Raw genomic sequence first — 15,979 nt, forward strand, 5'->3', positions numbered from 1 at the left:
AAAAAAAAGAAAATATACTAAATAGTAGGCCTATAATTAAATATGTAAATAAAATTCAGGGAATGTGTCTAACGTTAATAAGGGGCAATAAATCCAGCCAAGTCTTCTAAGCAACCAAATTGTCCCAGTTGCTAGGGAGGGTAGAGTCACATGGGGTAACCTCCTCATGGTCGCGATTAGTGGTTCTCGTTCTCAATGTGGCGCGTGGTAAGTTGTGCGTGGATCGCGGAGAGTAGCATGAGCCTCCACATGCTGTGAGTCTCCGCGGTGTCCTGCAAAGCGAGCCATGTGATAAAATGCGTGGATTGACTGTCTCACCACCCGGATTGAGGTGAGTAACCACGCCACAACAAGGACTTACTAAGTAGTGGGAATTGGGCATTCCAAATTGGGGAGAAAAAAAAAAAAATAATAATAAAAAATAAAAATAAGGGGCAATAAATACATTTTGACAACAGATGTCATTTCCTTTGTTATTTGGCTGATAAAGGCTTTAGTTGGCAGTTAATTCATTGTCTATGTATTCCATTTTAAGACAGTGTAGTCCATCCTTTGACCAAGATGATACAGGGAACAGTCAGTGAGGGGCATCGCAGTCTGGCTTGCAGCTTATGGCAGGTAATTTTGGTGAAGTCCATCCTGAGTCCAGGGTTCATACAGTGGCACATGAAGTATCCCATGTCTTGGAGTTGGCATCAGTTCATTCAGGTCAGTCGCCTTTGGCTTCCTCACTGGGGGCCTAAAGACATTAATTTTTTTAAGGCATGATTTTCAATTGCGTTATTCATTTAAACCACACAATGAGGACTTTAAGACATCACAGCATCATTTCTGTTACTGCATAATTTTCTGTAAAGCTTCTTTGAAACGATGTGTGTTCTGAAAAGCACTATACAAATAAAATGTACTTGACTTGACGTACTTCCAGGGCTGCATGCACCAGCTGAGCAACTGCCATTGAGATAGATGTTAACGAATAGCTCTCTCCAGGTATATTAAAATTCCTTGACTTATCCTCTCAATAACATTCTACCTACCAAGATGAGTTGCTTCAAGGAATGTTTCCGGGTTCAGTACAAGCTGAATCGACAAAAACAAAATTGCAGTTACAGTAAGCCAATTACAACGGAAGTGAACGGGGCCAGTCCATAAACATTAAAATATGCACTGTTTCAAATGTATAGCAACAAGATGTAAACATTATACATGTTAACATGATTATAGTGTGATAAAATCTCTGTTCTACATTATTTTAGTGTGATAAAATCGCATTCAGATTTTACCAGCGTTACATTGTCAAGTTGTTTGATTTAACTTTACACAGATAAGGTTAGAATGAGATTTTATTACACTGTAACTGATTTTTGCTTCTTCTTTTTTTTTTTTTTTTAATAAATGAGGGACAAGTCAAAATGATTTTGTGTGGTTTTCAACATTAAACTACAGTATGCTGTTGGTGAGCTTAACTTGTATTGATCCCGAAACATTCCTTAAAATACCAGTAAATGAGGTAAATGTAAGCAATTTTAAAAATATATAAACTCCACAATTCCAAGCATTATTTTAGTCTACAGAATGAAAATAAGATGGTCATTTTCAACTCAGACTCAGAGCTTTACAAAGCACCTATTCATGCAATTAGCATTTCACTGGCTATTGATTTAAAATACAATGAGATTTGATAACATGCATGCATTTTTAATCTGATCTTTGATGGTGCACTAAAAAAAATCATGTATCAAGTAATAATAGCATAACAGTCATCATGAGAGAGCTTCATGGGAAAAATGACAAGGAAATGGATAATTAGGGAAGCCATTGTATGTATATGCCTTTCTTCGCCTCTATCCCTTTAAAAACAACAAGGAGAGCATGAGTGGGGGAGGGGAATGGGTTGGGGTGGAACAGTCCTGTAATGAGCATATTCTAGAGACACTGAGCATCATATGGCTTGAGACCATCAGGAATACACACCTTTAAATATGCCTATGAACGTGTAAGAGGAGAGGACCAAATAGGAGGATTGCACTGATTTTTCATGCTTTTAACCAGTCTTCCAGGAAAAAAGCTTCACCTCTACACCACAGCAGGAGCGCAGAAGGGAAAGGCAAGCGAGAGGAGGGAGAGAGAGAGAGAGAGAGAGAGAGAGAGAGAGCAGCACTAGGAAAAATGCTGTGCCAGATTGATCCTACTGAACGCGTAGGCAAGGAAATACTGTCGTATTCTGTTTCAAACATGATCTAGAGGGAGGTCTGAACATCCTCCATGCTTCTCGGGTACGGATGCCCTTTTGTATTTCCCCATTTTTGTGAGCCGGTGCGGTACGTTTGGGGGCCGTGTAATGTCTGATTGAGTGTATCAATGCTGCTGCTGAGTGGATCTCTGTGGTCGTGGAAAAAACTAGGCCTTGTTTGCCTGCTGTTCTCCACGCAGGGAACACCGAGCACGGCTGAGTGCCTCAGCCTGTTGGGACCGTGCAGAGAGAGAGAGGGAGAAGCTCACCATCTGCATGCCCGTCGGAAGCAGCATGCTTAATAGAGACATCCATTACCAAAGGCCGTGCACAGGCAGGCAGGGGCTATAATGCCAGGATGGTAGCTAGTAAATTCATTTCCACCCCTTTAAATTGTCTGGACTAAAAAGCACTGTTTTTTTCCTATACTTACACAATTTACTTGAATGTTGCTGTAACACTTCCTGTCTCGTTTATCATAGTCTTCCTTTATTTGCTCGCCAGTTGCTTTCTTCCACTTGACATTCTGAAAATTTGCCAAAACCTGTTTCATGCATGTCCACTGGAGGCAGGTTTGACTTTGATGATGGGGGGTCGTACTGTGGAGGGTGGGAGCAGGGCAAGGCGCATGGCCGAGGGGTTTGCACGGGGCCCCAGGGCCAGGGCGAGTATGCAGGGGCCTGGAGCCATGGCTTCGAAGTTCTTGGAGTTTACATTTGGCCCAGTGGGAACAGTTACAGGGGAACCTGGGCGCAGGGCAAAAGGCATGGCATTGGTGTGGAGAGCAAAGGGAGGTGGGAGTACAAGGGTGAATGGACACAAGGGTTTAAGGGCAGGTACGGGAAATTGGAAAGCACGAGCAGCGGCTCCTGTTATGAGGGCACCTGGAGTAATGGCTTACAGGATGGATATGGCTCTGAGACCTATTCAGATGGAGGTGAGAAACTATATACTTTCATCTCTATATCTATAATCTATACCGCTATACTTTTTCTCCAAACAACTTCTTTGCAAGGGGCATGAGCAACACTCTCAAAAAAAAAAGGTACTGTTTAAGGTACAAGGCCATCATTGGGGTGTTTTGGGTACGTATTTGTTCCCTTAAGGTCCCAAGGGAACAAAAAGAAATTAGTGGTCAACCAATATGGGTTTTCCAGTGGCTGATGCCGATACCGATATCTAGAGAGCAGGATGGCCAATAAACAGCAGATCAAATGTACACATAAGGGAGGTGAGGGGGCACATTGATTTATGTGTGCCACCCAGAAACTTCTGACATCCCCCTCCCGGTCCAATGAAGAGAGAACCACTTGCCCAGCCTAAATATCTATGTACCCCCCCAAAGATCGCATCTTAGTACTGGCCCTGCTTAGGGTACAATTATGTACCTAACACAAATTTAACATTTTAACTAGAGGTAAAAAAATAATAATAACTTTTCTATAAAGTGGCAATAATTGCCCCCTGGATTGAATTTTTTGGGGGTATTTTTTTTTATGTTTTGGGGGGCATTTGTTTTCTAAACATTAAAAAATGTCTGTGTTATCCTTTTATTGCAATACTTCAATTAAATCAACTCTTATAATACGACTGAGAATTAGTTTTTCTCCTACTCATAAAATTAAATGAACATCAATTCATAAGATAATGTGCAACTAGGCTTAGAATGGAATATTAGGTACTAGATCAGTTGTTATAAACAAAATCAGAAATATTCATTTCGAGGGCATTTTCTGCACCCACATTTCTTTTAAATTTTAGGAGCATTTTTGTCACTTTAGGTGGCATTTTTGCCTTGAGCTCCCCTTATTTTGACCCTACCATCAAAGTTACGGCCCTTGTACCTTTCATCATATGAACTAATTTCTCCCGCGAAATCCGAACTACAGACGCCTCTTTACAGTAAATCGCCATGGAAACCTATCGACAGCAGGGCACTGTGACGCAAGAGACTGTTTCACTGTGATCGCTAATTGGCTGTTTCACATGTTTGTGTAAAAATGATAAATAATGCGTGACCATGATCAAACTATGATCGATTTGGGCATGAATCTATAACAAAACTCATCTCGTTATACACGGACTGATCATTTTGGCAACGTTATTGCACGAAAACTCTCTAAAAGCATGACACACCTCTTCATTTGAGAGATCGTTAGACTTCTGTAGAAAGCTGGAACACAATCGATAGTTATTGTGTGCTGAACCAATTGACTGATTAACAGGACAGTAGGCTAATCATCTTGGTAAATCACCAAACAATAGCGAGGGACCAGACGTCGTCTTTATATTTCAGCACCTTGGACAGCTCCCATCGTCGCACAGCGAAGTTGCATTTCAGAACGTTTTATAGACCTTAATTAGAGTAGCGCCACATTTATTTTTTGACGGGAAATAAAATTAGACTGTGAGGGATGTAATTACAGTCTCTTCAATGTGTTGTATTGTTGTTTAAATGGGTGTTGATCGTTCAGCTGATGAAACATTGCAAATACATATTTTCCACACACACACACACACACACACACACACACACACACACACACACACACATTATGTTTTTATATCATTGTGCGGACTCTCCATAGACTTCCATGCATTATTTTGGATTTTATACAGATCTAACGATAATTTCTATCCCCTAACCTTAACCCTACCCCTAAACCTAACCCTCACAGAAACCTTTTTGCATTTTTACATTTTCAAAAAACATCGTTTAGAATGTTTAATAAGCCATTTCCCTCGTGGGGACCGATGGCTGGTCCCCACAATGTAGGTGATCTCAGGCTTTAGTATAAACATGTACACACACACACACACACACACACACACACAAACATGTTGGTGCAGCTATCATTATGAGGGCTCTCCATAGACATAATGATTTTTATACTGCATGAACTATAGATTCTATCCCCTACCCCTAACCCTACCCCTAAACCTAACCCTCACCAAAAACGTTCTGCATTTTTACATTTTCAATAAAACATCGTTTAGTATGTTTTTTAAGTGATTTGAATTATGGGGACACTAGAAATGTCCTCATAAACCACATTTATAGCATAATACCCTTGTAATTACCAGTTTGTAACCTAAAAAGTCCTCGTAAACCACTTAAACCTGCCCACACACACACACACACACACACACACACACAGTTGTGAAGCTTAAGCCATCTTTACACTGAGTGTAAAGTGGCACAGAATCTGCATCTGAGGTGGCATTTAGGTGTTTTTTTACACAGACGATTTAGAGGGATAGTTCACCCAAAATTTAAAAATTCTCTCATTATTTACTCACCCTCATGCCATCCCAGATGTGTAAGATGTTCTGTTTTCTGCTGAACATGAATGAAGATTTTTAGAAGAATATTTCAGCTCTGTTGGTCCATACAATGCAAGTGAATGGTGACCAGAACGTTGAAACTCAAAAAAGCACATAAATGCAGCGTAAAAGTAACCCATACTAATCTAGTGGTTAAATCCATGTCTTCAGAAGCGATATGATAAGTGTGGGTGAGAAACAGATCAATATTTAAGTCTTTTTTTTCTATAAAGTCACCTCCCTGCCCAGTAGGTGGCGATATGCACAAAGAATGCAACTCCCCAAAACAAAAGCAGAAGAATGTGATAGTGGAGATTTATAGTAAAAAAGGAATTAAATATTAATCTGTTTCTCACCCACACTTATTCTGTTGCTTCTGAAGACATGGATTAAACCACTAAATTAGTATGGGTTACTTTTATGCTGCATTTATGTGCTTTTCTGAGCTTCAAAGTTTTGGACACAATTCACTTGCATTGTATGGACCTATTGTATAGTCTCCCACAGGGACCTTTAGTCCCGTTGTACCTTCAAAAGAAGACTTTTTTAATGAAATTAAATTAATATTTTCTTGTTTAAGATGGATAAACAGATATGCAAAACACAGAATAACACATCATGGCATTAATTTAAAAGCCTAACAATGGTAACTGAAGTGGCTTCATTAAGTTTGACGTACTGCAGGCTACAAGTGATCTAAATTACAGTCTGCTTTATCAAATATCTATGCTATTAACATACATTTCATAACTTTTTAGAAGATGATGAAATGGAAATATATAACTTAAAAATGAGAGTAGCTTTACTTTAACTGCACATTAATTTGTTGATGCAGTAAAAGCAATTTTTCAGTAAAATCTTTAAAAAATGCACTGTCTTTCTTTTGTGCATCTATATTTTCATATTTCATTTACAGTCCTAAGAAGAAATTAATTAAAATAAACATTTGCACATCTTGTTTATTGAAGATCCTAAGAATATATAGGGGAGACCAGGGCAAGTTGTCACACTTTTTACTCAAGTGAATATTTCTCAAAATACGTTTATTTTTGAAAGTCATTTTCTGCATGGCCACATACTGTAAAGTCTTGGCTACAAAATAGCTCAGAACATTTCCACCATTACTGCTTAGGAAAAAAGATACAGTTCATTAAACACACATTGAGCTTTTGTGACTGACAACATGCCCCAGTAGTGGGGGATGTTGTTGCAATGAAACCTGGCATTAAAGCAGTGGTGTAGGATTAATGTGAACATTAGGTGGACATGTTCCCCCATCACCCCCCTACAGCCACCACCAAAACAAAATCTACATCTCTATTTAAATCTTCACCTCAATTAAACAGACCATTATAGGCTTTTTCGGCAAAATTTAAAATGTAAAACAATTTTGAGATACAAGAGGATTCATGTTAAAGCAAAAGTGGAAAATGTAACATACAAAAATATTAAAACGTTTTTGGCAAACAAATATTATAATTGATGAATTTATACAAATTTATGACATTTAAAATGCATGTTGACCTTTTGGTAAAAATGTACCTTGATAATACTCCAAAGATGATCCTTGTATCAATGTATGCCACTTTGGTTTGATTATGTTCGCTTGTTTACCCAAGAGCTATAACAAATATATGATGGTGAAAATTTATTTTGGAGGGTAGAGTTCACAGAAACTATTCTAATTTAAGAGAGTTTTGAACAAGGTGTTTGAAACCAGCATACAAAACCTCTTGTTTTGACTCCAGATGTTATAGTTACTGAGACATAGCCCTTGTGACAATTTCCCCATGTGGCAACTAGCCCGGTCCCCCCTTAATTTGTTTAACGAATATATAAATGGCACACATAAACACAGCTTGACATTATTTTTAATGATGGTTAATTATGTATTTTTTAGGCAAACAAATACAATGAATAACACTGCTCAATCCCTGTTTCTCTCGCAGGTACATACCAAGGCCAGTGGTTGAGTGGTATGCGTCATGGCTATGGTGTGCGACAGAGCGTGCCTTATGGCATGGCAGCCATCATCTTCTCCCCCATGTGCACATCCATAAACTCGCTTCGCTCCGATCACAGCGAAGGGGCCCCGACTCCAGAAGATGGCTCTGGTGTCAGTGGGGTCTCCGGGAGTCCGGTGGGGCGCAGTGGCTTTGTACTTTGTGTCCAAAGTGAATCAGACAGGCACAGGAAGAGGAAGGGGCGCTTCAGGCAGTCCATACTGAGTGGTCTGAAGTTACGTAGGTCTGAATCCAAGAGCTCTCTGGCCAGCCAGTTAAGCAAGCAGAGTTCCTTCTGCAGCGAGGCAGGTATGAGCACCGTCAGCTCTGCCGCGTCAGACATCAACTCCAATGTCAGTTTAGGTGAAGTCGAGGCAGGAGGCAGCGTGGATGCCACTGTCACAGAAACATATGCTGGCGAATGGAGGAATGATATGCGATCAGGGTGGGGTGTAAGTCACCGCTCAGACGGGCTTCGCTATGAAGGTGAGTGGTTTGGAAACAAACGGCATGGCTATGGCTGCTCCACCTTTCCCGATGGAACCAAGGAGGAGGGAAAATACAAACAGAATGCTTTGGTGAGTGGCAAACGGAAAAACCTAATACCACTCCGTACCAGCAAAATCCGTGAAAAGGTGGATCGTGCTGTGGAGGCTGCCGGGAAAGCTGCAGACATAGCCAAGCAGAAGGCTGAGATTGCATTGTCCAGGTTAGACACAATGAGATCAAACATTCTCCAGTTAGTGTTGCTTCAATGGAAATGTTGTTTTTCAAGGGGTAATTTTAATCCTTTAAGTGTATTTAAAAAACTTTGGACAAACACCAATAATGCATGTGAATATTTTGTTTTGTATCAGTGATCATGCCATCAGAACTGATCTTTCTTTTGCAGGATGAGCCATGCTAGAGGAAAGGCAGAGGCTGCAGAGGGAGTCGCACAGAGAGCTCTGGAGGAGTGTCGTCTGGCCAGGACTTTTGCTAAAGAACTCTCCCCCTCTTTCTATCACTATGGGAATGGTCAGTCAAACATATTTCAAGAAAACCAGTGATCCAGTCCAGCACATTTTTGAAACATACTGGCACAATAAAATCATTGAGCATTAAATCTTTAATGCATGTAAGAATTTAACTTTGTAATGTAGCCAACCTGGTTTCATGACAAGTCATAATAACAGTACGAGATGGCAAAATCATTGTCAGAGTTTAATACTAAAAGTCTGAGACTAGGACAAGACTAAAACAGTAAAATCTATATACTGTATAAAATGCATTTGAAAATTATCCAAAATAAGTGAGGTCCTGGTAAAACATTTTTAATGTGACCTTTATATATCAAAAAGAAAAAGTTGAAATCTGTTATTTTTAATAAAAATCAACCCCTGAGACATAAAAATTGCCTGGAGCTGAAAAAATACCCTTATGTACAGTTCAAAATGAAGGCAATAAGTATTTGAACACTTTATGGTCATCAAACGTTAGTGAAACATAGTTAATGTGGCCTACCTGTGAACTTTAGGGGAACTGATTTCATACATCCATTAAAAAGTTAGTTCTGAGAAAAGTTCTGCCGATATTTGTTTGCAGATACAGCGTGGTTTGATATTCAGTTATCTAATGCAATGGCATTCATATGTTTTACAGTAAGTGTGGTTTAAGTCACCAAATATGTATTTCTTATTTAATGTTTGCCCGTGTCTCAACCTTTCTATTTACTAGGACTGGATTGCCAGAGACCAAAGCATCAGGACCGGAAAGAAAAAGACGTGGAGGTGACCTCCACTGGCACAGACAGTCTTGAGCTCTGCACGCCAGACACAACACCCCCAGCCCAGACGCCCGACCTGAGCCCAGTTCTGAGCAACCCCTCTTCGCTCCCTTGCAGTCCGCCTACTCATCGCACCAGAAATGCTTGCTTCATGCGCCAGAGTGCTGTGGACGAACAAGGGGGCGCTGAGATCCAGGTTCTCGTAGAAGGTAGAGGCACGGACAGCCTGAGAGGTGGAGCCAACAGCTGGACCACTGACATGTATCCTCACAGAAGGGGAAGCAAAGGGGAGAGCAGTCGATCCACAACTCCATCCCTACTGGAAGAGGACATCGGTCACATTAATGGACATGAGCAGAACTCCTCAGCGCATCATCCATGGGAGAATGGATCCTCGAATCACAAGCCCCTTGAGCATATGGCCCCTGAGAAAGTGTGGGATCAAATCTCCTCCAATCAAAAGCCCCGGAAGCATGTTTCCTTAAATCAAAAATCCAGGGAACAAACAATTTCTAGGGAAAGAGACTGGGATCATACACTACCCAATCAGAACTCAACTGTTGAGTGCGACTCTTCCAAGTACAAACAACAAGTGCACATATATTCCAACCACAAGGGTCATAATTTATCCAGTCAAAAGACCAATGAGCATGCTTCCACCAATCACAAACCAAAGGACTTTATTTCTACAAATGAAAAAACACATGTTTCCTACCATTATAACCCCCAAGAGCATGTTTCCTCCTATCACAAACAACACGAGCATGTCCACTCCAACCACAAGCCAAGAAAGTCCTTCACCAATCACACGATCGGAGAGTCTAGCTTAAATGCCTTCCAGCCGTCGGGCCGTGGAGCCAGCAACTCCACCATGGGATGGACTGTTGAAAACAATTCCCAGTGGATCTCATCCCATTCACATGTGCAGGAGAAAGAAGGCGAAAACGATTATCGGGTTGAAATGAAGTTCCAGCCCCTAGACTCCATTTCTCAACAGAACTTTGGCTCTGGCATGAAATGCTCGAGTCTCCAAGGGCACAATTTGCAGAGACTACGTCAACGAAACCACGAAGGCAAAAAATGGGGTCTTGCAGCCAGGGAGGGGTCCATGGACTCTGTGCAGATGCTCGACACCTTGAATGTCGGGGTGGATGTGGAGGAATGGCCTTTGCACAGGGAAATCACTCTTTCACCCCCTTTAGCATCCTCTCCAGAAACCCTGGACCAAGATGTAGAGCATCTGATGAAGACAAACTCAGTAAGTAAATAGTGTGTATGCATTAAGCTGTCATGAAATTTGCTGAGTGTAAAATAGCTGTTACATCAGGTATATGAGTTATATGTGAAGTGTGTTGTTTATGTGCCTCTAGCATCACCAAATTGCTTTGCAAAAATAAAGGTTGTTTCCCAAACTCCCCGTTTCCATTAAGAAAATATACTGTAAACCATTCTCGAACAAGTATTCTTGCACTGATGCTGATGTGAAACCATACTAAAATACTTAGAGTTTCCTGCGCTACCATTCAGCAACACTGCAACATGGCTATTGAATCAGTAGCACAAAACATACAGCGCAACCAGTGTAGTCCGATTCCTGAACAAATAACTCTTGTGAGTTGGTTCTTTTGACTTTTTACTCCGCTAAATATACAGAGCGACCAATATAGTCTGTTTCCCAAACAAATTACTCTGTGAAACTTACAGTGTGACCGGTGTAGTCCAATTCCTGAACAAATGACCCTTGTGAGTCGGTTCTTTTGAATTTACAGCCCGAAACATATAGCGCAACCAGTGCAGTCTGATTCCTGAACAAATGACTCTTGTGAGTCGGTTCTTTTGAATTTATTCCATGGAACATATAGCACAAACAGTGCAGTCTGATTCCTGAACCAGTGACTCTTGTGAGTCGGTTCTGTTGAATTTACAGCCCGAAACATATAGCGCAACCAGTGCAGTCTGATTCCTGAACAAATGACTCTTGTGAGTCGGTTCTTTTGAATTTATTCCATGGAACATATAGCACAAACAGTGCAGTCTGATTCCTGAACCAGTGACTCTTGTGAGCCGGTTCTTTTGACTTTTTACACCGTTAAACACAGAGCGACCAGTACAGTCCGATTCCTGAACAAATGACTCTTGTGAGTCGGTTCTTTTGACTTTTTACTCCGTTAAACACAAAACGACCAGTGCAGTCCGATTCCTGAACAAATGACTCTTGTGAGTCGGTTCTTTTGAATTTATTCCATGGAACATATAGCACAAACAGTGCAGTCTGATTCCTGAACCAGTGACTCTTGTGAGTCGGTTCTTTTGACTTTTTACACCGTTAATTACAGAGCGACCAGTGCAGTCCGATTCCTGAACAAAGGACTCTTGTGAGTCGGTTCTGTTGAATTTACAGCGTAAAACATACAGTGTGATCAGTGGCACTGCAAGAATGCTACTGAATCAGCAGCACAAAACATACAGCGCAACTTGTGTAGTTCAATTCCTGAACAAATGACTCTTGTGTGTCTGTAAACATACAGAGTGACCAGTGTAGTCTTTTTTTACAGCACGAAACACAGCACGACCAGTATAATCCGATGCCCAAACAAATGACTCTTTAGGGACGTACTTTTGAATTTACAGCGCTAAACACCGTGCAACTAGTGTAGTCCAATTTGTGAACAAATGACTCTCACTATTCCCATCCCTAAACAGGATGCTCAAACAAACAGAGCAAGGTTAGAAGCTCCTTACAGTCACAGTGTTAACGCTTTTCATTGAAATCAACCTACGCATGGCTTACTGATGCTGTAGTGGGATAGCAGAATGTGTTTTAGCATAAAAAATATAAATGTAACTTTTAAGAAACTAATTTTACTGAATGCAACATTTAATGGTGCACAGAATAAAGAAATATTTATATGATACTCTTTATGATATGATCACTTAAAGCTTTTGAATGTGCAATAAAAATTCTAATAACTACATTTTGCTCTCTTTTCGCAGGGCTCAAGCTCTGTCCTGGTGGTCATGGTGATTTTACTCAACATCGGTGTAGCCATTTTGTTCATTCATTTCTTTATTTAAACATATGGCCTATAGAATGTCAATAACAGCATTGTCATCAAGATTAAGACATGCACAGGATGCACACTTAGCACCACCTCTTAATATAAGGAACCCAAAAATTACAGTAGTGAATAGCTGTGTAAGTTGGGGCAAGCCCATGTAAACTTCCTTTATGGTTCAATTTATTATATAATTCCATCATAATCCATTAGTTAACTTTGCTTATTTTTTTTCCTTGATTCACAAAAAACAAAAAAACTATTTACAATATTCTGTAGAACTAAAGTATTACACACATTTAGGTTGTTAATATATACAGCTCATCTGACGTTTTACCACAGATTATTTCACGTTTATTTGCTTTCTTTTAAATGGCACATTAACGATTAATGGGACTATGAAGATTAATGTACTATGAAGATATAGTTGATGTAAGATGCAGTTCACACTAAATATATAACCATCAAGTCCAAGACTACACCCCCCCTATATTGCAGGGTACAGCCCTATATGATCGCTGCAGACACTCATTTCTTCATCCATTAATCAACAACTCTCTCATCTACTCACCCAGATCTGGCACATCTGTTAGTCTGTGGTAAAAGCTATCTTAAAGGGCTTCATCATAGGACATTTTAATTACAGCAAACTCAGATAAGCCTGCAGAATTCAATCTACACTCATGAATCTCTTTTAACGTAATAATCACTGAATTTCAGCACAATGCAATCGTGTAGTTCGTTTTCACATTCACCACTGAAATGTCAGACTCACTATTAAAGAAACATCTTTCCTCTTACACGACATGATGCTATATGACATAAAAGTACAAGAGAGGAGCGGCGGTGGTTTTTCCGGCTCATAGTATATAAAGTTTGAGACTGTTACCTTTTGACCACTGCTTTCAATATGTATTCTATATTACTGAACAGCTAAAGGCATAGCTCACCCAAAATACATCCAAAAGTTTTTGGACGAACTATCCCTTTAACATCTTTTAACAGATTTGCAAGATATTATTGATATGCTGAGTGCCTTTTTAAATTGAGAAACCATCCCAGTGGGCAGTTTATGTACAGGGGACCGCACATACAGCGGTCACGTGAAACATTTGGTCTCTGTGCCACGCCACCTTTGAACAAGTCGAGTTGGCTGAAGATCTGAGCCCGTGGAGATTTTTACAGCATGTTTGTTCGCCTGTTCTCTTCTGCTGTTACTCTTCTGTGTGATTTTCTGCCTGTCTCTCTGTCCAGCAACTTAGATAACGATCGGGACTGAAAGCAGTGTAAAAATACCAGCTTATGTTTCTCAGTGGGACCTGACTGACATCATCTAAATTAATTGAATGATAGACTGCTATTGTATATTTTATACTACTCTTCCAGTGAAATCATCATGTTGTGAGATCATTGCATGCCTAAGCATGCCCTTTCTTACGCAATGATTTATGAGATTGTTTTCAAGTTATGTGGAAAAATTAATAAAATGTTTGAGGTTATGTCGTGGCCCATGATTTCATCAGAAACATGCACACTTATACACACAATAGGTTTTTCAACCATGCGACATGGAGTTGGTTATCAACAGGCATTTGAGGGGAAGAAATTTACTTCCTTAAAGGAAAAATAGACCATATTATATCAGACTAATGGTTTGTATTTCACCTAACACCTCACCACAAATTAGATGTGATACACATATTAATAGAATAATGATATATCAAAAACTACAGTTAACTACTGACTTTAAAGGGAATGCTATAGAAATGCTAATGGACTTTCTATTATAATTGGGAACCCATCCTAAAGTGTGTGAAACAATTTAATTTATCCAGAAGGATCTTGTTTGATTCTATATGGATGCTCTTAGGATGCTCTTGTTTTGTCCCATTTAGCCAGTTAATTATTATTCCCATCTACATGTGCAAATATGCACAGTATTTCATTTTGACTGTCAATTTTGCATGTTTAATTGAGCTCAAATAAAACTATAGCCCACACAAAAATTATTTTAACTGTATTGAAGAACACAATATCTAAACTGCAAATGCTAGTTAGTCCTCAGCAAACACAGAATGTTCCTCTAACGTTAGTGTATGGTTCCCAATTGGTTAGTTTTTGGGAACCAACTCCTCTTTTTATGTTTTAGTTTTTAGAACCATAAACTAACCTTCCTAGAAGATTGCAGGGAGGTTTTTGTTTGACAACCTGAAAAGAACTTATTAAAAATGTTCTCTAAACAATAAAATGAAAACATTTCAGTCAATCCAGAAATTATTTTTGATTCTTGTTTGATCCCATTAGGTTTGGTTCCAAATCATGGTAGAAATGTCAATAGTATTTTTGTTCCATCTACATGTGCAAATATAACTTAAGATTTAATGCATGCAGATATGTATTTAATTTTCACTGTGAATTTTGCATGCTTGATTGGGGTCGAACAAAACAACACATACATTTTTTTAAATGTACTGAAGAACACAGGACATCTAAATTGCAAATGCCATGTAGTCCCCAGGAAACACAGATCATTCTCCTAATGCTAGAGTATTGTTTCCATTTAAGAACTAATAATGTATGTTATCTAAACAATAAAATAAAAACATTTCAGTGAATTCAGAAATTATTCTTGATTCTTGTTTGATCCCATTAGGTTTGGTTACAAGTCATAATAGAAATGCCATTAGCTTTTTTCCACCTACACATATAAATATGACTTTATTAAATATATGCAAATATGTATTTAAATTTCAGTGTGAATTTTGCATATTTAATCAGGGTCGAATAATACCCATAATATTGTAAATACTGTATTTTGCAGAACACTAAATTGCAAATGCTTGTTATTCCCCAGCAAACACAGAACGCTACACTAATGTTAGTGTATGGTTCCCAGTTGGTTATTTTTTGGAAACCAGGTTTTAATTTTATAACCATAAAGTAACCTTCCTGGAAATTGCAGGGAACCAAAAAAATAACTTATAAAGTTCTCTACACAATAAACTGAAAATATTTCAGCTAATTCAGAAATTATTCTTGATTCTTGATTGTTCCCATAAATTTGGGTTCCAAGTTATGATAGAAATGTCAATGGCATTTTTACACCTAAACACATAAATATGACTTTATTGAATGTATGGAAATAATTATTTAATGTTTAATGAATTTTGCATGTTTCATCAGGGTCGAATAAAACTATATACAGATAATATTTTAAATATATTGCAGAACACACTAGTTAGTCCCCAGCAAATACAGAACGTTGCTCTAACGTTAGTGTTTGGTTGACTTTGACTTTATTGAATGTATGCAAATATGTATTTAATTTTCACTGTGAATTTTGCATGTTTAATCAGAGTCAAATTCAACTATAGGCTCTACATATTTTAAATGTACTGCAGAACATTAAACTGCAAATGCTAGTTAGTCCCCAGCAAATACAGAACGTTGCTCTAACGTTAGTGTTTGGTTGACTTTGACTTTATTGAATGTATGCAAATATGTATTTAATTTACACTGTGAATTTTGCATGTTTAATCAGAGTCAAATTCAACTATAGGCTCTACATATTTTAAATGTACTGCAGATCATTATATTG

The 15,979-nt window shown here is 38.9% G+C and overlaps 1 protein-coding gene across 1 annotated transcript; it reads left to right on the forward strand.

Annotated features, from left to right (window-relative positions):
* The first annotated feature begins 1,924 nt into the window (after positions 1-1,924).
* LOC127448146 (junctophilin-3-like) lies at positions 1,925-13,880 on the forward strand. Its single transcript, XM_051710470.1, has 5 exons — positions 1,925-3,170; positions 7,507-8,269; positions 8,453-8,577; positions 9,277-10,583; positions 12,320-13,880. Exons 1-5 carry the CDS (start codon positions 2,789-2,791, stop codon positions 12,398-12,400), a joined length of 2,658 nt encoding a protein of 885 aa, XP_051566430.1. The 5' UTR covers positions 1,925-2,788; the 3' UTR covers positions 12,401-13,880.
* The last annotated feature ends 2,099 nt before the right edge of the window (positions 13,881-15,979 follow it).

The sequence above is a fragment of the Myxocyprinus asiaticus genome, chromosome 1 (assembly GCF_019703515.2).
Source record: "Myxocyprinus asiaticus isolate MX2 ecotype Aquarium Trade chromosome 1, UBuf_Myxa_2, whole genome shotgun sequence".
In the NCBI taxonomy this organism is placed as follows: Eukaryota; Metazoa; Chordata; class Actinopteri; order Cypriniformes; family Catostomidae; genus Myxocyprinus; species Myxocyprinus asiaticus.